The following is a 26,523-nucleotide window of genomic DNA, read 5'->3' on the forward strand; positions in this document are numbered from 1 at the left end:
ACACTAGCGCCACGTAGCGGCTAAATTGCTAACCAATCCGTGCTGTCTCAGATTCCTTTTAAGCTTCTGACCAACTTTGCTGAAGACACGAACATTCTAAGTGGTCAGGTTCATGAACTAGAGCCGTCTAAAATATGACCAATTTACATGCACACTAGCGCCACGTGGCGGCAAAATTGCTAACCAATCAGTGCTGCCTCAGATTGCTTATAAGCTTCTGAACAACTTTGCTGAAGACACGAACATTCTAAGTGGTCAGGTTCATGAGCTAGAGCCTGCTAGAATATGATCAAATGACGTGCACACTAGCGCCACGTAGCGGCAAAATTGCTAACCAATCAGTGCTGCCTCAGATTGCTTTTAAGCTTCAGACCAACTTTGCTGAAGACACGAACATTCTAAGTTGTCAGGTTCATGAGCTAGAGCCGTCTAAAATATGACCAATTTACATGCACACTAGCGCCACGTGGCGGCTAAATTGCTAACCAATCAGTGCTGCCTCAGATTGCTTTTAAGCTTCAGACCAACTTTGCTGAAGACACGAACATTCTAAGTGGTCAGGTTCATAAGCTAGAGCCGTCTAAAATATGACCAATTTACATGCACACTAGCGCCACGTGGCGGCTAAATTGCTAACCAATCAGTGCTGCCTCAGATTGCTTTTAAGCTTCAGACCAACTTTGCTGAAGACACGAACATTCTAAGTGGTCAGGTTCATGAGCTAGAGCCGTCTAAAATATGACCAATTTACATGCACACTAGCGCCACGTGGCGGCTAAATTACTAACCAATCAGTGCTGCCTCAGATTGCTTTTAAGCTTCAGACCAACTTTGCTGAAGACACGAACATTCTAAGTTGTCAGGTTCATGAGCTAGAGCCGTCTAAAATATGACCAATTTACATGCACACTAGCGCCACGTGGCGGCAAAATTGCTAACCAATCAGTGCTGCCTCAGATTGCTTATAAGCTTCTGAACAACTTTGCTGAAGACACGAACATTCTAAGTGGTCAGGTTCATGAGCTAGAGCCGTCTAAAATATGACCAATTTACATGCACACTAGCGCCACGTGGCGGCTAAATTACTAACCAATCAGTGCTGCCTCAGATTGCTTTTAAGCTTCAGACCAACTTTGCTGAAGACACGAACATTCTAAGTTGTCAGGTTCATGAGCTAGAGCCGTCTAAAATATGACCAATTTACATGCACACTAGCGCCACGTGGCGGCAAAATTGCTAACCAATCAGTGCTGCCTCAGATTGCTTATAAGCTTCTGAACAACTTTGCTGAAGACACGAACATTCTAAGTGGTCAGGTTCATGAGCTAGAGCCTGCTAGAATATGATCAAATGACGTGCACACTAGCGCCACGTGGCGGCAAAATTGCTAACCAATCAGTGCTGCCTCAGATTGCTTATAAGCTTCTGAACAACTTTGCTGAAGACACGAACATTCTAAGTGGTCAGGTTCATGAGCTAGAGCCTGCTAGAATATGATCAAATGACGTGCACACTAGCGCCACGTAGCGGCAAAATTGCTAACCAATCAGTGCTGCCTCAGATTGCTTTTAAGCTTCAGACCAACTTTGCTGAAGACACGAACATTCTAAGTTGTCAGGTTCATGAGCTAGAGCCGTCTAAAATATGACCAATTTACATGCACACTAGCGCCACGTGGCGGCTAAATTGCTAACCAATCAGTGCTGCCTCAGATTGCTTTTAAGCTTCAGACCAACTTTGCTGAAGACACGAACATTCTAAGTGGTCAGGTTCATAAGCTAGAGCCGTCTAAAATATGACCAATTTACATGCACACTAGCGCCACGTGGCGGCTAAATTACTAACCAATCAGTGCTGCCTCAGATTGCTTTTAAGCTTCAGACCAACTTTGCTGAAGACACGAACATTCTAAGTTGTCAGGTTCATGAGCTAGAGCCGTCTAAAATATGACCAATTTACATGCACACTAGCGCCACGTGGCGGCAAAATTGCTAACCAATCAGTGCTGCCTCAGATTGCTTATAAGCTTCTGAACAACTTTGCTGAAGACACGAACATTCTAAGTGGTCAGGTTCATGAGCTAGAGCCTGCTAGAATATGATCAAATGACGTGCACACTAGCGCCACGTAGCGGCAAAATTGCTAACCAATCAGTGCTGCCTCAGATTGCTTTTAAGCTTCAGACCAACTTTGCTGAAGACACGAACATTCTAAGTTGTCAGGTTCATGAGCTAGAGCCGTCTAAAATATGACCAATTTACATGCACACTAGCGCCACGTGGCGGCTAAATTGCTAACCAATCAGTGCTGCCTCAGATTGCTTTTAAGCTTCAGACCAACTTTGCTGAAGACACGAACATTCTAAGTGGTCAGGTTCATAAGCTAGAGCCGTCTAAAATATGACCAATTTACATGCACACTAGCGCCACGTGGCGGCTAAATTACTAACCAATCAGTGCTGCCTCAGATTGCTTTTAAGCTTCAGACCAACTTTGCTGAAGACACGAACATTCTAAGTGGTCAGGTTCATGAGCTAGAGCCGTCTAAAATATGACCAATTTACATGCACACTAGCGCCACGTAGCGGCAAAATTGCTAACCAATCAGTGCTGCCTCAGATTGCTTTTAAGCTTCAGACCAACTTTGCTGAAGACACGAACATTCTAAGTTGTCAGGTTCATGAGCTAGAGCCGTCTAAAATATGACCAATTTACATGCACACTAGCGCCACGTGGCGGCTAAATTGCTAACCAATCAGTGCTGCCTCAGATTGCTTTTAAGCTTCAGACCAACTTTGCTGAAGACACGAACATTCTAAGTGGTCAGGTTCATAAGCTAGAGCCGTCTAAAATATGACCAATTTACATGCACACTAGCGCCACGTGGCGGCTAAATTACTAACCAATCAGTGCTGCCTCAGATTGCTTTTAAGCTTCAGACCAACTTTGCTGAAGACACGAACATTCTAAGTTGTCAGGTTCATGAGCTAGAGCCGTCTAAAATATGACCAATTTACATGCACACTAGCGCCACGTGGCGGGCAAAATTGCTAACCAATCAGTGCTGCCTCAGATTGCTTATAAGCTTCTGAACAACTTTGCTGAAGACACGAACATTCTAAGTGGTCAGGTTCATGAGCTAGAGCCTGCTAGAATATGATCAAATGACGTGCACACTAGCGCCACGTAGCGGCAAAATTGCTAACCAATCAGTGCTGCCTCAGATTGCTTTTAAGCTTCAGACCAACTTTGCTGAAGACACGAACATTCTAAGTTGTCAGGTTCATGAGCTAGAGCCGTCTAAAATATGACCAATTTACATGCACACTAGCGCCACGTGGCGGCAAAATTGCTAACCAATCAGTGCTGCCTCAGATTGCTTATAAGCTTCTGAACAACTTTGCTGAAGACACGAACATTCTAAGTGGTCAGGTTCATGAGCTAGAGCCGTCTAAATATGACCAATTTACATGCACACTAGCGCCACGTAGCGGCAAAATTGCTAACCAATCAGTGCTGCCTCAGATTGCTTTTAAGCTTCTGAACAACTTTGCTGAAGACACGAACATTCTAAGTGGTCAGGTTCATGAGTTAGAGCCGTCTAAAATATGACCAATTTACATGCACACTAGCGACACGTAGCGGCAAAATGGCGCATTAAAAATTTCAGCTGATGAACGCCGTAAGGCTTCTGAACAACTTTGCTGAAGACCGCAGCTTTCTAGAAAGTAAGGTTTCCAAGATATTGCGTCATTAGTGTAATAGCTTACAGGTGATGCTAAACTTTTCGGGGGGTGCTGCAATATTCAATTGAGGTGTTGCAATACTAGATGATGCGATTCCATACTTATGGCGGGTAGTGTACATAATCTAACATCAGTTTTCCAAATCTCATCCCCAGGGGACGCCGCCGACGGAATGTACTTCATCGAGGAGGGTAAGGTTTCGATTCGCATCCAGCAGGATGCCGGCGAGGTGGAAATTTCGAACCTAGAGAAGGGACAATACTTTGGCGAGCTGGCACTGGTGACCCATCGGCCACGTGCCGCCTCGGCTTACGCCGTCGACAACGTCAAAGTTGCATGTAAGTACCCCGGAGGTTGTCCGTTCAATTTTAACGCCTTCTGTCTCTATGCACTAATGCATGCGTTTAACCGTTTCATCCAATTGGCCAAATGGTAGATGTGTCTCTAGTTGTTTATTAAGCGCACAGTTTAGCGTGACTAATTGATAATTTGTGTAGGACAGCTGCCAAAATTCCGCAAAATTAAGTAGGTAAACGCTTCAGTTAGCACTCTCGGTGTACTCTAACAATCTAATCCTATTTCGTTTTTTCGACATTTTCCCGTTCTTTCTTTGGCGCTTCACCTTATACTTGCATGCACTTCTATTCGCGTTCGACTAAAAACCGCCCTCTAATCCCGTAACCCGTTCCTGACTGACGGTTTGTATGCGATCGAAACGTGTTCACATTGATTCATGCACCCACCTCTCACATCCAACATCCAACATCGAACATAAACTGCACGTATGTATCCATGATGTAGTTCTTCAAACGGACTGTTTCGAGCGCCTGTTGGGGAAGGTCCTGGACGTAATGTTGCGCGGTATGAAGCACTACCGGTACGTGGATCAGTCGGTGTGGAAAATGATACTGGAAGCCTGCCGGGAGGAAAATTCTCAAGTTCGTTAGGCTTAGGCAGGGGCTTCATAGATGTGTATGTGTTATACCGCTCGGTGCTTTCAGTGTCCATGGCAATCCATGAAATTGATTATCTGATTATTCCTAGAGTTGACTGGTGTACTGTTGTAAGGATACGAAAGAAATCCTTCTATGGGTGTGCGAGCATAGAGCGAGGATTATTTACCCGCTAATTGAGTTCACTATACTAACACTCATCTAAATTAAGCTAAAAACAAATCGTCAAGATAGCTTAACTGCCGTGAATCGCAAGTCAGTCCCATCTGTAAAAAGTAGGCATTGAGAAAATGGGCTGTGAAGTTTCCAAATTCGTTTCCATACAAATATTAAAACAAAATCCAGAATATTTAAATATGTTCATATCTCAATGAAACTTTCAGAATTTACTTTTCACTCTGATATCTTCCGTGAAAAATATAAAGATGACCAAATCACGGTTAATTTTTGTATTATACGGTGTGGAAATCGGTAGTGAGACTGACATGCGGTTACTTTTCATTATGGGACAATCCGACTTGGTGTTTTATTCTATTTTTTCTGAACAAATCATGTTGTCATGTTGTCAATGTTGAAATATCATCGAAAGATATGTTGAAAACTGAACTCAACTCAGTTTCGACAAAGACGGCAGTTTAGACAACAGAAAGGATAAATCAAATTCAAAGCCTATTTTTTCCGCCACGAGGTAACCATAGAGCAAGATAATCTCCGTCTACCATACCCCCCGCAGCATGGAAAACGGCCAACGGAAAATTAATGGTCGCGAAATGTCGGAAAAATGGATGTTTGCTCTTCTAGTCCGTGTTCTTTGGGGTGTCGACTGATGAATGACGAGCTGTCCCGTTTAACAAAGTTGACTTTTCTTTCTGACGATACTCAAGATAGATCTGAAGAAAGAAACACAGTCACAGCTGGAGACAGCACTGGATTTTTCGTTTTTTATGTTAAGCCCTGCTGTAATCTCTCGTTCAGTCAGCAGGAGACAAGACTCAGATTTTACTTTTTCACTTCATCGACGATGGCTATCATTCGTTTTTGTTCAGCTAAAGGGAAACGTCCAGCAATATGAGTGCATCCATTAAATGATTTTCTGTTGTATACGCATACATTGCGAATTACTGTCTAAGTTCTTGAAATTTCATCTGAAATAACATGCAACCCAAAAGCTGACAAGGCAATGAAGCAATATATATGTCATAAGCCAGTGTTCTGAACTCGAAGAAAAACGAAGTACGAAAAAACTACCCAAATTATCCCGAACGGCCTTTTCAAATTTCATAACTTTAGAATGATGCTGTTTGACTGTTAGAATGTTCTATGAAATTTAATCTTTTTGCATAGTGTTTATAAATAGGGGAAAGTGGGGCAGTTTGGCCGCCTTAACCTTAGTTTGATACTGGGGTCATAATGACCCAAAATCGGATTTCAACCTGCAATATCTCTGTTGTTATCAAACGGATCTTTCTGAAATTCCCTGACTTTTAATATTTTGTGGAAACGAAGCGCAAGACCAAAAAATTTTTTTCTTAAGGTGATTCTAAGATGGCGCCACAAAAAAACAACTTAATAAGATACTGGGGTCATTATGACCCAGAAATGTATACCCCTATAAATCAGCGAAATATCAACCGAATAATGAAATTTATGCCGCATTCGAAAGATATACTCCTCAAGATTCTGATCACTACCTGGAATACCGGTTCCGGTTCCAGTGGCCACCGGGAATCGGCTACGAAGGGGACCATGTTGGCCACGTGGAATTTCAGTACACTCAGTCCAGAAATCTGCAGTCATCACAAAATTGTATAAGATACAGGCCATATAGGAACGTACTGTCTTCAGCAAACTTGCTTCGGGGACCAAGAACTTCCACATGGGATACATTTTAGTTCAGAACTCGACCACCGCGTGGCGCTAGCGTCGATATGAACTTCCGGAAGGGACTAATTATGCGATAACTCGAGATTGCGAGCACATAGAAGGATGCTGTCTTCGGCAAAGTTGCTGAGGAGGATATGGACTACCACATAGGATACAATTTAGTTCAGAATTCGACCACCGCGTGGCGCTGGGCGTCAGTTTGGACTTCCGGTAGGGGCTAATCATGTGATAACTCGAGATTGCGAGCACATAGAAGGATGCAGTCTTCGGCAAAGTTGCTCAGGAGGATAAGGACTTCCACATGAGATACAATTTAGTTCAGAACTCGACCGCTGCGTAGCGCTAGCGTCGATATGAACTTTCGGTAGGGGCTAATTATGCGATTACTGGAGATTGCGAGCACATAGAAGGATGCTGTCTTCGGCAAAGTTGCTGAGGAGGATATGGACTACCACATAGGATACAATTTAGTTCAGAATTCAACCACAGCGTGGCGGCTGGCGTCGGTTTGGACTTCCGGTAGGGGCTAATTATGCGATAACTTGAGATTGCGAGCACATAGAAGGATGCTGTCTTCGGCAAAGTTGCTGAAGAGGATATGGACTACCACATAGGATACAATTTAGTTCAGAATTCAACCACAGCGTGGCGCTGGCGTCGGTTTGGACTTCCGGTAGGGGCTAATTATGCGATAACTTGAGATTGCAAGCACATAGAAGGATGCTGTCTTCGGCAAAGTTGCTCAGGAGGATATGGACTTCCACATAGGATACAATTTAGTTCAGAATTCGACCACCGCGTGGCACTAGCGTCGATATGAACTTCCGGTAGGGGCTAATTATGCGATTTCTCGAGATTGCGAGCACATAGAAGGATGCTGTCTTCGGCAAAGTTGCTGAGGAGGATATGGACTACCACATAGGATACAATTTAGTTCAGAATTCAACCACAGCGTGGCGCTGGGCGTCGGTTTGGACTTCCGGTAGGGGCTAATTATGCGATAACTTGAGATTGCGAGCACATAGAAGGATGCTGTCTTCGGCAAAGTTGCTCAGGAGGGATATGGACTACCACATAGGATTCAATTTAGTTCAGAATTCGACCACCGCGTGGCGCTGGCGTCGGTTTGGACTTCCGGTAGGGGCTAATTATGCGATAACTCGAGATTGCGAGCACATAGAAGGATGCTGTCTTCGGCAAAGTTGCTCAGGAGGATATGGACTTCCACATAGGATACAATTTAGTTCAGAATTCGACCACCGCGTGGCACTAGCGTCGATATGAACTTCCGGTAGGGGCTAATTATGCGATTACTCGAGATTGCAAGCACATAGAAGGATGCTGTTCTTCGGCAAAGTTGCTGAGGAGGATATGGACTTACCAACATAGGATACAATTTAGTTCAGAATTCAACCACAGCGTGGCGCTGGCGTCGGTTTGGACTTCCGGTAGGGGCTAATTATGCGATAACTTGAGATTGCGAGCACATAGAAGGATGCTGTCTTCGGCAAAGTTGCTCAGGAGGATATGGACTACCACATAGGATTCAATTTAGTTCAGAATTCGACCACCGCGTGGGCGCTGGCGTCGGGTTTGGACTTCCGGTAGGGGCTAATTATGCGATAACTCGAGATTGCGAGCACATAGAAGGATGCTGTCTTCGGCAAAGTTGCTCAGGAGGATAAGGACTTCCACATGAGATACAATTTAGTTCAGAAACTCGACCGCTGGCGTGGCGCTAGCGTCGATATGAACTTTCGGTAGGGGCTAATTATGCGATTACTCGAGATTGCAAGCACATAGAAGGATGCTGTCTTCGGCAAAGTTGCTGAGGAGGATATGGACTACCACATAGGATACAATTTAGTTCAGAATTCAACCACAGCGTGGCGCTGGCGTCGGTTTGGACTTCCGGTAGGGGCTAATTATGCGATAACTTGAGATTGCGAGCACATAGAAGGATGCTGTCTTCGGCAAAGTTGCTCAGGAGGATAGGACTTCCACATGAGATACAATTTAGTTCAGAACTCGACCGCTGCGTGGCGCTAGCGTCGATATGAACTTCCGGTAGGGGCTAATTATGCGATTTCTCGAGATTGCGAGCACATAGAAGGATGCTGTCTTCGGCAAAGTTGCTGAGGAGGATATGGACTACCACATAGGATACAATTTAGTTCAGAATTCAACCACAGCGTGGCGCTGGCGTCGGTTTGGACTTCCGGTAGGGGCTAATTATGCGATAACTTGAGATTGCGAGCACATAGAAGGATGCTGTCTTCGGCAAAGTTGCTCAGGAGGATATGGACTACCACATAGGATACAATTTAGTTCAGAATTCAACCACAGCGTGGCGCTGGCGTCGGTTTGGACTTCCGGTAGGGGCTAATTATGCGATAACTCGAGATTGCGAGCACATAGAAGGATGCTGTCTTCGGCAAAGTTGCTCAGGAGGATATGGACTACCACATAGGATTCAATTTAGTTCAGAATTCGACCACCGCGTGGCGCTGGCGTCGGTTTGGACTTCCGGTAGGGGCTAATTATGCGATAACTCGAGATTGCGAGCACATAGAAGGATGCTGTCTTCGGCAAAGTTGCTCAGGAGGATAAGGACTTCCACATGAGATACAATTTAGTTCAGAACTCGACCGCTGCGTGGCGCTAGCGTCGATATGAACTTTCGGTAGGGGCTAATTATGCGATAACTCGAGATTGCGAGCACATAGAAGGATGCTGTCTTCGGCAAAAGTTGCTCAGGAGGATATGGACTTCCACATAGGATACAATTTAGTTCAGAATTCGACCACAGCGTGGCACTAGCGTCGATATAAACTTCCGGTAGGGCTAATTATGCGATTACTTGAGATTGCGAGCACATAGAAGGATGCTGTCTTCGGCAAAAGTTGCTGAGGAGGATATGGACTACCACATAGGATACAATTTAGTTCAGAATTCAACCACAGCGTGGCGCTGGGCGTCGGTTTGGATTTCCGGTAGGGGCTAATTATGCGATAACTCGAGATTGCGAGCACATAGAAGGATGCTGTCTTCGGCAAAGTTGCTCAGGAGGATATGGAATACCACATAGGATTCAATTTAGTTCAGAATTCGACCACGCGTGGCGCTGGCGTCGGTTTGGACTTCCGGTAGGGGCTAATTATGCGATAACTCGAGATTGCGAGCACATAGAAGGATGCTGTCTTCGGCAAAGTTGCTCAGGAGGATAAGGACTTCCACATGAGATACAATTTAGTTCAGAACTCGACCGCTGCGTGGCGCTAGCGTCGATATGAACTTCCGGCAGGGGCTAATTATTGCGATTTCTCGAGATTGCGAGCACATTAGAAGGATGCTGTCTTCGGCAAAGTTTGCTCAGGAGGATATGGACTACCACATAGGATACCACTTAGTTCTGACTCGACCACCGCGTGGCGCTGGCGTCGGTTTGGACTTCCGGTAGGGGCTAATTATGCGATAACTCGAGATTGCGAGCACATAGAAGGATTTTTATTCTGTCTGGAACATAAACCACTGCGACCAATATTGATCTATTGTAGTATATCCCGTGTCTTTTGTTTAGTGCATATCGTTTTACTTTGTCATCATTGAGAAGAGATAACGTATTCGGTTTTCTTACAGTTGTAATTCGTAACTCGATCGCTGGAAAGGATTCTAATTGGAAGGTTTCGCTTTTTATTCCCTTCGAAGAGTGTGGTGAGTGCACTCTCCATAGACGCGCACCTTTGTCGATGAAAATTGGATCCTTTGATAAAGCTAAGAAATTACACAGATATTGTCCGTGCATCAGAATCATAGTCCCTACTTCTTCAAACTAGAGAATCAAATGAATAAATAATTTTTGAAACCAAATTGTTCAATTCGACTCCATTTTTTTCCTTGTCTCGATCATTGTCAGATCATTCTCGGCTACTGGGAAAACCGTGACTTGTCACTTTCAACAAGGTTTAAAATGTAACAAGGACTAATAAGTGTTCCTTTCATTACTCGAACATCCTGTTCTCTTTGTTTGAAACAGTCAGGGCTAGGGTTCACTGATATATCTTTTCTCCATAACGCACCACGAAAAGATGATGTACCCGCGTTATGGGTCATTTAGAAGGATGCTGTCTTCCACAAAGTTGCTCAGGAGGATAAGGACTTCCACATTGGTTACAATTTAGTTGAGAACTTGACTACCGCGTTGCGCTGGCGTCAGTATGAACTTCCGGTAAGGGCTAGTTATGCGATATCTCTTTCCGACAGGCCATGCATCGGACTCAATATGGCCAGCATAATCCTCCAGATGTTTGTTGTCAGCGTTTCAATGATGTGTACCACTTGTTTGATTTTAACTTGTCCAAAAATGTGTTTAGATTAAGGATTAGCTTTTAACAATAGTCTGTACGATACTATTTTAATGTCGAAGACTGTATACAATAAATAAAATAAATAAATCTCGAGATTGCGTGCATATAGAAGGTCGCTGTCTTTGGCAAAGTTGCCGAAGAGGATATTTTTTTGTCTCTTATATAATGAGATTTTTAACCCATAGCAAGTTTGTCTCGAGACCAACGGCTTTGAGATCCAAAGTGACCATCAAGGGTATGTGATTTGATCCCAGGTGTTCAGCGTGAGAGGTTTGTGAACCAACCACAATATTAGGGTCCGTCTCACAAAAGAATAAGGTATTCCACATGGGCTACAGTTCAGTTTAGAATCCGACCACCCGGTGGATTACACGTCGATTTGTATTTCCGGTAGAGGTTAATTATTAGAGGGGGGGTTTCACATATTTTGAGCTGAAACCCGACCCGTACCCGACTTACTTTATTTTTTCAAACCCGGACCCGACCCGTATCCAGACCTGACCCGAACCTGAAAAAAAATCGCTGTTCAAATCGAATCTGACTCGAAACTTAAAAAATTTTTGTACGAAAAAAATAATTCCTAAAATAGTTAAATTCATCTTTTCTGATGCATAAGGAAGCTTTCTGGTTGTCACTCTTTCCATAACTCTTACCAAACTCCACCTAAACCCGAATTTTTACAAGCCCGATTCCGACGTACTCGTACTTTTTTTTTATCGAGATTGTAAACTTATAGAAGGATGCTCTCTGCGGCAAAATTGTTCGAGAGAATAAGGAATTCGTCATGAACATACATTCAAAATTTAACCAGCATGTGGTGCTGGCGTCTATATGTATTTCCAGAAGGAATTCTTTTTTAAAGGTTTTATCTTAGCAAAAGTTGTTCAGTTTTTTTCTTTTAAATTCTGCGTAGTAAATTCCGCGTGACACTCGTCATTATATATATGATATGAACTACAGGATCTGACATGAAATATATGGTACGATATAAACTACAGTCGACTCTCAATAACTCGATATTCAAGAGACTAACGACTTATAGAATTATCGAGTTATAGAATATACCGACACAAAAAATCACAAAATCGAAGGAACAAATTTCTGTATTTCCAATATATTTATTATCATTTTTTGTTAAGAAAGAAATATCATATTGTTGATGGTATTTTACAAACTATTATTTGAAAACATTTTTCGAAAGTACACAAAAAATCACGTTATTTTTACTGACAATAGTTTTTATTATTTTCATGTTTTTCAACTTATCATTACAACTTGTAAGTATTTATTCACCTTCAAAACAAGAAATTAGATCACGTTTCCCCAAAAAGAAAAATTTTAAAATAGATATCGAGTTATGGAGAGAAATTTACCTCTCAACATAACATCAACTTGTTGGCAGTGGCGCAACCAAGGGGGGATTTTGGGGGGTCAAAACCCCCACCAGAGCAGATTTTTTTTTAAGGTACCGTGGGGGAAGTGTAGCAGTGGGGTAAGTGGATCATTCGTCCGTAATAAAGATAAATACTTTAATATTCCGAATTTTTTCACACCTTTGCTTCATTTCAGGTTATATTCTCACGTACACACTGATACTACTGCAAAACTGATACTACACGTGCACTAACACAAGCAAACTTGCCGACTGCAAAAATTCAATTCATTTTTAAGTTGCTTTCTGTTAATAAAAAATCCATTGTATCTCTGCCTAAAATCGAAATACTATTAGTTTTTTCAACACATGGTGAACATTTCTGTTTTAATTGTATGAATCACAATGAAAAATATTTAATTTTTTGTAAATAAATACAGATATATTTATCATGGTACACTTACCCGCACTTTTTAATGGATGGGGTAAGTGGATTAACTATTGTTATCAAATATTGGCAGACTACTTACGCGGATTTGAATATGCTTTAGTATCATCAAGTGTTGTTTCCTTTTACATTTTTCATTTCTTAGCTTGAATTTGCCAAATTGACCTGAGAAAATTTCAATTAATCCACCTAAAAGTGTTGTACAGTCTTTTCTAGTACAAAAAATTAAAAATTGAAAAATTCAAACCAAATTTTTCTTGGTTTTTCTAAGCTGAATGCAAAAGAGCAAAATATACAAATTCTTCACCTAAATGCATATTATCGTACGTTTTTTGACCATATCGATTGTTCTAGACAGATGATATAATATTTACAAAAAATATAATAAGTAGATTTCAGTATGTTAACAAAAGAAAATGTAATTAATATTTTTAAACAACAAGTGTCTTTCGAAAACATCGTAAGGAATAATCCTCAATTTTTTGTATAACTCTGGTGTATAAAATGGATGAATTTTCTCCAAATATTCTAGTTACAGTATTTGTTTTTGTTCGAATGAGTGTTAACTAATGTACAAATATTTTTCATAATATTTTGATAAAATATAGATTTTTTTTTATTTTAAAGCTATCAAAATATATAACATAGCACATATAACAAGAATGACAGTAATATCATTCTTACTATACATGATTACATCACATTTGTTTTGAGAATAGAGTTTTTTTTACATGTGGTCCACTACCCCACCATGGTAGGGCAAGTGGATCATTTGGCGCAAATTTTCAAAGTCCTGCATGCTACAATAGATAACAATTCAAAAAATCAAAATAGTTGACGGATTTTGAAAGTACAATGAGTCCCTCATTTGCTTAATGCACAGAAAAAAGTTTGAATTACATTAATTAATGATTAGCCTGTACCATAACAATGAAGTGACTATTGATTTTTCTGTAATCCACTTACCCCACGGTCACCTTATAATAAATTTTAAATATATTTTTGAAACTCAACACCAAAGTCCACAAACACTGGACCAGTAAGTTGTATTGACAATTATGTTGTTTTGAGTTGTGGATCTCTAATTTGAAGACTTTTGAAGGAGTTAAAAACGTAGTTTACTAGCTTTTTCTGATAAATTAGCCACAGATTTCGGAAGAGAAGTTGTATCAAACAAACATGCAAATATGTTGTATATCTATACCGTTCAAAAAGCTGTTTGATGCAAAATTCGATGCTTTGAAAAATCTTTTAGTTGGCTCAGCATTTGGCAAATTTCAAGATCTCCAGATAGCACGTGAATTTACGGAGAAGCAATTTAGTGTTAAGTATATGATTAGGAAAAATTATGGAAGATGGTGATTCCATTGCTAAGCTGAAAATTCGTCTACAATATGGAAATGCTTCAATATCTACAATGCTGATTTGCCCTCGACAAACTGCTAATGACAGTCGCAATGCTTATTACTGCGACTTGTACTTGAAAGATTCTGATAGTTGAAAAGTGTGTAAAATGGGATTTCGGATGGACAGAGAAACTCGATTAAAAATCCAGATATTACTTCGGGAGATAACATAATCTTGTAATTCGCGGTTGGTAATAAAAGAACAAAGTAAACACATTTGACATTAGCAAAATACAGCCAAGTCGTTATAAAAGTATGCATACAGTATTGGGTATTCATACAGACCTGGTTGCCAGAGGTTGATCCTTTACAGTGTATGTGCGCGCATCCATATGTAGCTTGGATAAACTTTCGAACAAACTACGCGATATGTAATACGCATTTTGGAAAACTTCACCAGGTACAAAAGATTTCCTTTGAATAGAGTTGTAAATTTATATAAAAATGTATGCCCAGAATGGAAGAGAAAAGCTTAAGTTTGCATTTGGTGTTATTTTTTTCTTATGGTAATCTCGCAATAAGGCTGATACAAATATTAATTTTCTTTTATGTCCGAGACCACTTGAAAGGTACGATGCCCCCCCCCCCGGATAAAAATAAATAAGGAACAAAAAAATAAAAATAGAAAAAAAGTTATTTTTTCGAATTTTTATTTTGAACGATAGTTGTTCAACTTTTTTCAATCGTCATCTGGACCTTTATTTTACCTGTGTTTTACTTCGAAAATTAAAAAATCCCAACTGATGCCAAAAAATTGATGAATCTTTTTTTTCTCCCCTTCAAAATTTTCAACGCAGTCTTTATTATAAATAGAACGTTGAAAAAAATAAAGACTGCGTAACTGAAAAGCATATTTGATGTTCCGGGGATTTTTGTAAGGAATTCCTCCAGAGTTTTCCTCGAGTATCCCTCTTTGGGCTCTTGCAAGAATTTCTCCAGCGATCCCAATAAGAACTCATAAAATAATTTCTTGTAAAATCCCCAATTGAATGGTAGAATCTCTGGAATAATTCGTTATAGAATTCCTGGAGCGATCCCTGGAGGAAATCTTAGGAATAAATCCTAGAGGAATCTTGAGAGGACTACCAGCGGAATGTGTGGAGAATTCACCGTGGGAATATTTTAAGTAATCCTTGAAGAAATGTTAATTAGAGAAACCTCTGACATTCTGCAAAAATCTCTGTAGAGACCTTCTGGAAGGAATCCTTAGAGGAATCTCTAATTTTTTTTTATTAGAGGAATGTCAGGAGAAATCGTTTGAAGAATCTTTGGAAAAATCGCTGGAGAAGTGCTTGAAGTAATCTATGCCATAATTCCTGGAAAAGTTCCCTGAGGGTGGATTGATTCCCGGAGAAATGTATCTGGAGTGAATTCTTCAGAGTTTTTGCAATTCCCTCACAGGTCTTTTTTATTGAATTCTTCTACGATCTGATTTTAAAATTGTTTTCGGTATTTCTCAAGTTATTATTTTTGGATTTGACGGAATAATATTCTGATTTTTTTTCTAAAGGATAATTTCGAATTTTCTCAAGAGGATTTTTTGTAAACACTTCAGAGTACCTTTCAATAATGCGTCACAATGAAGCTAGTTCTGGAATTCCTCCAGCTGTTCTTTGTAGTATTAGTCCAAAAGATGTTTCCAACATTCGTTCGAGTTAATGTATGAATTCCTCCATGGTAATTTATTTAATTGCTCCAGAAGTCTACTGAAGGTCTCCTTGAAGTTCTACATGAGTTTTAATTTGATTCTTCTAATACTTTATTAAGGAATTCTACGAGAAATCGGGATTTTTTCATTGGTGTTTGCGAAATTGCTTAATTTTTTTTTACAAATCTTCTTTCAAGATAATCTGATGAAATTTCTCTGAGTTCTTCCTGGCAATATTGTTATAATACAAAACTTTCACGCAAATTCTTGTACGCAAGATTTGTTGAAATTTCTGCAGAAGCTGATTCTAAAGAAATGTCCAGAAGTTAACGGAGAAGATTTTTTTACGTTGGCGTTACCATCCTGTTCATTATTTTTACTTACACAAAAATTGATTCTGAATCAAATCAACTACTGCAGCACTAAATTTTACGTTAAATTTTATTCACACACTCTATTGATTTCACTATAAACTTTTATTTATCTCAATAATAACATTGATAATTATCACTATCCGAACACATTCACATCTTTATACTTCAATTCATGCTTGCAAATCTACGTACTCTAACTTGCGAAGAATAGTGTAGGTGATAAAATAAGCACAACTCAAGCAGAGGATCACGTTCAAATTAAAGTTTATGACGTGCACTTTTTTAAGTAGAGGTAAGAAAAGGTAAGAAGTTTCTTATGAAATGTGCTCAAGAGTTTCTTTCGAAATTCTATCTCTAATTTCTTCTAGGGATACGCCCCAGAATTTTTTTTCGAGGACATCCTTATAAATTATCTCCTAGGAGAGACACCCGTAGTACTCCTCAAGGCGTAAGTTTATCAATTTATTTATTTCTCCAATGATTTTAAAAATTACTCCTTAAATTACTGTTTTAGGTTTTTCTGGAGTTTCTCACGAATTTCTTTCAGCAATTTGTTTCTTTGTTTTCATTGAAAATAGTTTGAAAGTTCCTTGCACAAATTATCTACCTATGCATTTCCTTCCGCAATTTCTCCAGAAATAGTTTTTTAACTACAGTCATACCTCGATATAACGTAACCTCGATATAACGTAACTTTTACCTTGATATAACGTAACTATTTTTTGGCTCTCATTTATTTTTCCAAGTTTTATTAAAAACATGATGTATGAATTACAATAAACATTCTTCAAAATTCAAACAACAATCAATACTAAATCAGAGCAATCCAAGCGATTACTATCACTGAATACAGATATTCTTCAAATTATTTCTCCAAGAATTTGATGTTTCTCCTGGAATTTCTTCACGGATTTGAACTAGAAAATCTTCTGATATTCATGTTCAATACTTTAACTTAAATAATTGTGACAGTGATCTTGTAGGAATTCTACTAGTTAATCCTAGCGTTGGGCGAATTCGTCTACAACATCGATGTTACTGAATTCGATTCACATTTGAACTGTCGAATCGATTCACCGATTTAATCGAATCCTTTAAATCGATGTTTTTGAATCGATTCGAATCGAACTCGAATTGATTTTTTTAGTTTGAAATGATATTAAATGCATTTTTATTTGATTCGAACACCCATAAATTAAATCAGTCTTGAATTTCAATTGAACAGTTTTACTACTTCAAGATAGATCAAAATATGGATTCATTTCCATCAGTTCATTGAGTAACATTCATCAAGTTCAACAAAATAAATCGAATTAAAAAATCGAATGGAGAAAATCGATTCACCCGATTTCAGATACCCCAAACATCGATTCAAAAAATCGATTAATTGAAATAAAAACATCGATTTTCGGAAAATCGATTCAAAATCGCCCAACGCTAGTTAATCCTCATGATATTCATGTATAAAAACTTCTGAGATATTCCTCAAAAATAATTACAGCGATTCCAGCATTTTTCAAGGTGATTTCAGAGTTCCTCCAAGAATTTCAAGAAATCTAGAAACGGATTCCCGTCCCAAGGATTTCTTGAGACATTTTATCAGAAAATTGTAATTCAATTCCTCCAGGTTTTTTTTCCAAAATAAGTCCTAGAACTGTTTCCAAAGAATCCCGGATTTTAAATTCAAGGATTTTGAATTTCTCCAAAAGTTTCTTTTTCAAATATATCTATGAATTCTTCTATGCCTTTGATCAAAAATTTCACCAAGTGTTTTCTCCAGGATATAAAGAGGATTCAACTATAAATTCTTTAATCCATTCAGCCTACGATACTTTAATTTTTCCGGAGTATAGAAATTCATAAATTATTCCAACAATTTTTCATGAATTCATCCAGCGACCCTTTCGAAGAACTTTCCAATAATAATTCTTGGAATGCCCTAGCAATTATTTTAAAAACTCGTACAAGTATTCGTACAAAAACCTGAAAAACAATCTTCTCGAAATGTCGTAAGTAAATTAGTTATGAATTTTAGTAGTACATTCTGTAAATATTCATGGAAGAACCATTTTATGTACTACTTAAAATTCTTCAACGATTCAATGTGGAACGAAATTCTTCCTTTTGATTCCATCAGGAATTTCTTAAGAAAAGTCTTTAGGATCTTTTTCAGTGGGTTCTCCAAGTAATCTTTATAGTTTATAGATTTTCCTATTGACAAACCAAAAGTACAAAAATGTATTCTGGAATTCCTACAAAAACTGATCAAGTTCCCCAGATCCCCCAGCGAATTCTCCTAAAATAATGTCGATAACGTATTCGTTCTTAAACTTTTCCATGGAAAATCTCTCAAGAATAGTTCTTGTTTGAATGGAGTTTTCTAGTGATTCCTTCATGAATTTATTGATACATTTTTTTAAGGATTCTTGGGGAATTTATTCTAAAATTCTTTCAAGAAATTACAGAAAGATATATTTCAAGAGTTCCTCATAAAAAAAAAACTACGGGTCCCATAGTTGCCTGATAGAACTGTTCATGGACGGCTTAACATTATCTTTTTTAAGGGTTTCTGAAAGAACTCGTTAATGAATTTCTTGCAGAGTTTTTCTGAGTGTTCAAGGATTCCGCCAAAGATATTTCAGGAATACATTTCTACAAAGATTGCAGCAAAATCTCACTTTTGTTAACTATTAAAACACTAAAATGTTCGTACTTGGGGTTCATTCACAAATTCCATAACGCTGTAGGGGGTCGGTGGGTGTTCTAAAAATGTTACAGCTCATACAAAATTCGAAAAATATTCATACAAAATGCGTTACGGAGGGGTGGGTGGGTGTCAAAAAATGGTAATTTTCAGCGTTATGAAATTTGTGAATGAACCCTTGGTAAAATATTTCTTCCTGAAAAATCCATGGTAAGTCGATCTACAAGAAGTCTGAAAATTGTCTGAAAAACGATCTTCTTTCTATGTAAGCGCAATTTCTCAATATCGCATAACTAGCTCCTATTGAAAGTTCATAAAACGCCAGCACAATGCGGTAGTCAAATTCCGTGCTAAATTGTAACTCACGTGATTTATCATATAACTTATTCTCCTGAGCAACTTTGCCGAACACATCATCCTTCTATATGCTCACAATCTCGAGTTATCGCATAATTAGCCCCTACAGAAAGTCCAAACCGACGCCAGCGCCACGCGGTCGAATTTTGAACTATGTTGCAACCTATGTGAAAGTCCATCTCCATCTGAGCAGCTTTGCCTAAGAAAGCATTTTTTTATATGTTCCCAATCTCGAGTTATTGCAAAATAAGCCCCTACCGGAAGTTCATATCGACGCTAACGCCACGCAGCGGTTGAGTTCTGAACTAAATTGTATCTCATGTGGAAGTCCTTATCCTCCTGAGCAACTTTGCCGAAGACTGCATCTCTATATGTGCTCGCAATCTCGAGTTATCACATGATTAGCCCCTACCGGAAGTCCAAACCGACGCCAGCGCCACGCGGTGGTCGAATCAGAACTAAGTTGTATCCTATGTGGTAGTCCATATCCTCCTGAGCAACTTTGCCGAAGACAGCATCCTTCTATGTGCTCGCAATCTCGAGTAATCGCATAATTAGCCTCTGCCGGAAGTTCATATCGACGCTAGCGCCACGCAGCGGTCGAGTTCTGAACTAAATTGTATCTCATGTGGAAGTCCTTATCCTCCTGAGCAACTTTGCCGAAAACAGCATCCTTCTATGTGCTCGCAATCTTGAGTTATCGCATAATTAGCCCCTACCGGAAGTCCAAACCGACGCCAGCGCCACGCGGTGGTCGAATTCTGAACTAAATTGTATCCTATGTGGTAGTCCATATCCTCCTGAGCAACTTTGCCGAAGATAACATCTTTCTATGTGCTCGCAATCTCGAGTAATCGCATAATTAGCCCCTACCGGAAGTTTATATCGACGCTAGCGCCACGCAGCGGTCGAGTTCTGAACTAAATTGTATCTCATGTGGAAGTCCTTATCCTCCTGAGCAACTTTGCGAAGACAGCATCCTTCTATGTGCTCGCAATCTCGAGTTATCACATGATTAGCCCCTACCGGAAGTCCAAACTGACGCCAGCGCCACGCGGTGGTCGAATTCTGAACTAAATTGTATCTCATGTGGAAGTCCATATCCTCCTGAGCAACTTTGCCGAAGACAGCATCCTTCTATGTGCTCGCAATCTCGAGTTATCGCATAATTAGCCCCTACCGAAAGTCCAAACTGACGCCAGCGCCACGCGGTGGTCGAATTCTGAACTAAATTGTATCCTATGTGGTAGTCCATATCCTCCTCAGCAACTTTGGCCGAAGACAACATCCTTCTATGTGCTCGCAATCTCGAGTATCGCATAATTAGCCCCTACCGGAAGTTCATATCGACGCCAGTGCCACGCTGGTGGTCAATTCTGAACTAAATTGTATCCTATGTGGAAGTCCATATCCTCCTGAGCAACTTTGCCGAAGATAACATCCTTCTATGTGCTCGCAATCTCGAGTAATCGCATAATTAGCCCCTACCGGAAGTTCATATCGACGCCAGTGCCACGCAGCGGTCGAGTTCTGAACTAAATTGTATCTCATGTGGAAGTCCTTATCCTCCTGAGCAACTTTGCCGAAGACAGCATCCTTCTATGTGCTCGCAATCTTGAGTTATCGCATAATTAGCCCCTACCGGAAGTCCCAAACCGACGCCAGCGCCACGCGGTGGTCGAATTCTGAACTAAATTGTATCCTATGTGGTAGTCCATATCCTCCTGAGCAACTTTGCCGAAGATAACATCTTTCTATGTGCTCGCAATCTCGAGTAATCGCATAATTAGCCCTACCGGAAGTTTATATCGACGCTAGCGCCACGCAGCGGTCGAGTTCTGAACTAAATTGTATCTCATGTGGAAGTCCTTATCCTCCTGAGCAACTTTGCCGAAGACAGCATCCTTCTATGTGCTCGCAATCTCGAGTTATCACATGATTAGCCCCTACCGGAAGTCCAAACTGACGCCAGCGCCACGCGGTGGTCGAATTCTGAACTAAATTGTATCCTATGTGGTAGTCCATATCCTCCTCAGCAACTTTGCCGAAGACAGCATCCTTCTATGTGCTCGCAATCTCGAGTAATCGCATAATTAGCCCCTACCGGAAGTTCATATCGACGCCAGTGCCACGCTGTGGTTAATTCTGAACTAAATTGTATCCTATGTGGAAGTCCATATCCTCCTGAGCAACTTTGCCGAAGACAGCATCCTTCTATGTGCTCGCAATCTCAAGTTATCGCATAATTAGCCCCTACCGGAAGTCCAAACCGACGCCAGCGCCACGCGGTGGTCGAATTCTGAACTAAATTGAATTCTATGTGGTAGTCCATATCCTCCTCAGCAACTTTGTCGAAGACAGCATCCTTCTATGTGCTCTCAATCTTGAGTTATCGCATAATTAGCCCCAACCGGAAGTTCATATCGACGCTAGTGCTACGCGGTGGTTAATTCTGAACTAAATTGTATCCTATGTGGAAAGTCCATATCCTCCTGAGCAACTTTGCCGAAGACAGCATCCTTCTATGTGCTCGCAATCTCGAGTAATCGCATAATTAGCCCCTACTGGAAGTTCATATCGACGCTAGCGCCACGCGGTGGTCGAATTCTGAACTAATTGTATCCTATGTGGAAGTCCATATCCTCCTGAGCAACTTTGCCGAAGACAGCATCCTTCTATGTGCTCGCAATCTCGAGTAATCGCATAATTAGCCCCTACTGGAAGTTCATATCGACGCTAGCGCCCACGCGGTGGTCGAATTCTGAACTAAATTGAATCCTATGTGGTAGTCCATATCCTCCTGAGCAACTTTGCCGAAGACAGCATCCTTCTATGTGCTCGCAATCTCAAGTAATCGCATAATTAGCCCCTGCCGGAAGTTCATATCGACGCTAGCGCCACGCAGCGGTCGAATTCTGAACTAAATTGTATCCTATGTGGTAAGTCCATATCCTCCTGAGCAACTTTGCCGAAGACAGCATCCTTCTATGTGCTCGCAATCTCAAGTTATCGCATAATTAGCCCCTACCGGAAGTCCAAACCGACGCCAGCGCCACGCTGTGGTTGAATTCTGAACTAAATTGTATCCTATGTGGTAGTCCATATCCTCCTCAGCAACTTTGCCGAAGACAACATCCTTCTATGTGCTCGCAATCTCGAGTAATCGCATAATTAGCCCTACCGAAAGTTCATATCGACGCTAGCGCCACGCAGCGGTCGAGTTCTGAACTAAATTGTATCTCATGTGGAAGTCCTTATCCTCCTGAGCAACTTTGCCGAAGACAGCATCCTTCTATGTGCTCGCAATCTCGAGTTATCACATGATTAGCCCCTACCGGAAGTCCAAACTGACGCCAGCGCCACGCGGTGGTCGAGTTCTGAACTAAATTGTATCCTATGTGGTAGTCCATATCCTCCTCAGCAACTTTGCCGAAGACAACATCCTTCTATGTGCTCGCAATCTCGAGTAATCGCATAATTAGCCCCTACCGGAAGTTCATATCGACGCCAGTGCCACGCTGTGGTTAATTCTGAACTAAATTGTATCCTATGTGGAAGTCCATATCCTCCTGAGCAACTTTGCCGAAGACAGCATCCTTCTATGTGCTCGCAATCTCAAGTTATCGCATAATTAGCCCCTACCGGAAGTCCAAACCGACGCCAGCGCCACGCGGTGGTCGAATTCTGAACTAAATTGAATCCTATGTGGTAGTCCATATCCTCCTGAGCAACTTTGCCGAAGACAGCATCCTTCTATGTGCTCGCAATCTCAAGTTATCGCATAATTAGCCCCTACCGGAAGTCCAAACCGACGCCAGCGCCACGCTGTGGTTGAATTCTGAACTAAATTGTATCCTATGTGGTAGTCCATATCCTCCTCAGCAACTTTGCCGAAGACAACATCCTTCTATGTGCTCGCAATCTCGAGTAATCGCATAATTAGCCCCTACCGAAAGTTCATATCGACGCTAGCGCCACGCAGCGGTCGAGTTCTGAACTAAATTGTATCTCATGTGGAAGTCCTTATCCTCCTGAGCAACTTTGCCGAAGACAGCATCCTTCTATGTGCTCGCAATCTCGAGTTATCACATGATTAGCCCCTACCGGAAGTCCAAACTGACGCCAGCGCCACGCGGTGGTCGAGTTCTGAACTAAATTGTATCCTATGTGGTAGTCCATATCCTCCTCAGCAACTTTGCCGAAGACAGCATCCTTCTATGTGCTCGCAATCTCGAGTAATCGCATAATTAGCCCCTACCGAAAGTTCATATCGACGCTAGCGCCACGCAGCGGTCGAGTTCTGAACTAAATTGTATCTCATGTGGAAGTCCTTATCCTCCTGAGCAACTTTGCCGAAGACTGCATCCTTCTATGTGCTCGCAATCTCGAGTTATCACATGATTAGCCCCTACCGGAAGTCCAAACTGACGCCAGCGCCACGCGGTGGTCGAATTCTGAACTAAATTGTATCCTATGTGGTAGTCCATATCCTCTTCAGCAACTTTGCCGAAGACAGCATCCTTCTATGTGCTCGCAATCTCGAGTTATCGCATAATTAGTCCCTTCCGGAAGTTCATATCGACGCTAGCGCCACGCAGCGGTCGAGTTCTGAACTAAATTGTATCTCATGTGGAAGTCCTTATCCTCCTGAGCAACTTTGCCGAAGACAGCATCCTTCTATGTGCTCGCAATCTCGAGTAATCGCATAATTAGCCCCTACCGAAAGTTCATATCGACGCTAGCGCCACGCAGCGGTCGAGTTCTGAACTAAATTGTATCTCATGTGGAAGTCCTTATCCTCCTGAGCAACTTTGCCGAAGACAGCATCCTTCTATGTGCTCGCAATCTCGAGTAATCGCATAATTAGCCCCTACCGAAAGTTCATATCGACGCTAGCGCCACGCAGCGGTCGAATTCTGAACTAAATTGTATCTCATGTGGAAGTCCTTATCCTCCTGAGCAACTTTGCCGAAGACTGCATCCTTCTATGTGCTCGCAATCTCGAGTTATCACATGATTAGCCCCTACCGGAAGTCCAAACTGACGCCAGCGCCACGCGGTGGTCGAGTTCTGAACTAAAATGTATCCCATGTGGAAGTTCTTGGTCCCCGAAGCAAGTTTGCTGAAGACAGTACGTTCCTATATGGCCTGCATCTTATACAATTTTGTGATGACTGCAGATTTCTGGACTGAGTGTACTGAAATTCCACGTGGCCAACATGGTCCCCTTCGTAGCCGATTCTCGGTGGCCACTGGAACCGGAACCGGTATTCCAGGTAGTGATCAGAATCTTGAGGAGTATATCTTTCGAATGCGGCATAAATTTCATTATTCGGTTGATATTTCGCTGATTTATAGGGGTATACATTTCTGGGTCATAATGACCCCAGTATCTTATTAAGTTGTTTTTCTTAACATCCGCGGAAGGTTAAGAAGTCGATAAAAGTGATGAAAATATTTTGAATTTTTCGAATGTTTGCATGATTTCCAACAATTTTTAGATGAATAAACTAGATCCGCATGATTTCTTTTGTCTTATAAAGTTCACGGATGAATGATTGATTTTTCAAAATTTGTCATTTTTTCGAGTCGATTTTTTACTGATGGGTATATGATGGGTGATATGAGCACCCCATTTTTGATTGCAAAATAATCTCATATAATCTAAAAATTCAATTATGTTGTTACTACACATGAAAGTTATTAGTATTTATACACTCCATGCAGAAGATATAATATTTAAGAACATTCTAACAGTCAAACATCAATCATTCTGAAATGATGAATTTCAAAAAGAGCCATTCGGGGCAATATGAGCAGTTTTTTTCGAACATCATTTATTTATTTTTCTTTTGAGTTTTGAACACTGATTTATAACATGCCTATTGCTTCATTTCCGCATCAGCTTTGGGATTGCATGTTATTTCAGTTAAAATTTTAATAATTTATGCAGTTTTCAAGGGGTGCTCATTCCACCCCATTGGCCAAACCGCCCTGACTACCCTACTTTCAAGTGTTGTGAAAGAAATAATTGAATTTTTAGATTATATGAGAACCAAAAATAGGGTGTTCATATCAACCAATTGGTAAAAAAATCGAGTCAAAAAATGACAATTTTGAAAAATCATTAATTTATTCGTGAACTTTATAAGACAACGGAAATTATACGGATCTAGTGTATTGATCTAAAAATTGTTGGAAATCATGCATACCATAATATTTTCAGCACTTTCATCGACTTTTCCTTAAGGTGGCCAAACTGCCCCCACTTTCCTATACCTTCACAGGGTGTCTACTACTACTACCAGGAGAAAAAACCTGGAAATTTAATTCAAACAGAAAAAAAAAAACCTTGGAATCCTTTTCATTGTTTTCATGGCACTAAATGTTTTCAATGAATATCAATAGCCCTTCTAACGATGTTTATTTATTCAGCATGAATACCAAAATGTTTAGACAAGGAAGCAGAACTTTAGATTGCCAAGTTGATAAAGGCAAATACAGTTCCAGTTGAGTGTCGTTCATGAGCATAGAAACATAGTTTGAACCATTCCAATTTGTTTTCGCCTATTACCAAATAATAAAGCTTGCAGAAAAAAAGGTATAAAAATAGTACATTTTTAAGGTAGGCAGATTCTTTTAGAGTTTTGGTCACTATGTTAATGCAAATCTCTTGTGCTTACTCTGCGCGGCGTGTGAGTCGGAACGCGCCGCTCTCACCTCGAGTGACATGAGACGACTAATGTCAATCAAATGGGAGCGAGTTGACATTTGTCACCTCATTCGACTCGTCTCATCTCACACGCCGCGCAGAAAAAGCATATCTATTTCGGTAAAGTCACCTTTTTATTCTGCTTGCAGTGAATCCTGGTGGCACAATTCTATTGACTCCAGAGAAATCTCCAGAGACTATTTCGCGACTATTTCACAAGTTCTTTAATGATATTTTTCTAAGAGTCCGAAGAATGCTTCAAGAATTTTAGTAGTTTCTTCAAGGATACTTCCAGTAATGCTACCAGCGATTTTTCAATGGAATCTTGGAAGTATTTCTTTAGGACTTATTTCAGTAAATCCTAGATCACTCCAACGCTTCCACAAAGGTTTTTTTTTTCCAGAGTGTAAAAAAACTTGCAGTAATTTTACAGAGATTACTCTGAAAAAAATAATCCTAGCGATTATTTCCAGTTGTTACTTCTAGAAAATTTCAGATCGTACAGAAGCTCTCCAACGAAGCTTTATTCTAGAGTTTTTGAAATAAATCCTTT

General features: G+C 40.5%; 1 protein-coding gene across 12 annotated transcripts in view; it reads left to right on the top strand.

The window, feature by feature from the left end:
* LOC5579480 (cAMP-dependent protein kinase type II regulatory subunit) overlaps nucleotides 1-26,523 on the top strand; it is a 351,461-nt gene that overhangs the window by 318,985 nt on the left and 5,953 nt on the right. For 6 of the 12 annotated variants that reach the window (XM_021841990.1, XM_021841989.1, XM_021841995.1 and 3 more), the window contains 2 exons: nucleotides 3,901-4,083; nucleotides 4,547-4,792. In XM_021841990.1, the coding sequence (XP_021697682.1) occupies nucleotides 3,901-4,083; nucleotides 4,547-4,692 (329 nt within the window). In that variant the 3' untranslated portion in view covers nucleotides 4,693-4,792. Of the gene's footprint in view, nucleotides 1-3,900; nucleotides 4,084-4,546; nucleotides 4,793-26,523 lie in introns of those variants that run through there. The other 6 variants (XM_021841993.1, XM_021841994.1, XM_021841992.1 and 3 more) reach the window with 1 other exon arrangement.

This window comes from Aedes aegypti, chromosome 2, assembly GCF_002204515.2.
Source record: "Aedes aegypti strain LVP_AGWG chromosome 2, AaegL5.0 Primary Assembly, whole genome shotgun sequence".
In the NCBI taxonomy this organism is placed as follows: domain Eukaryota; kingdom Metazoa; phylum Arthropoda; class Insecta; order Diptera; family Culicidae; genus Aedes; species Aedes aegypti.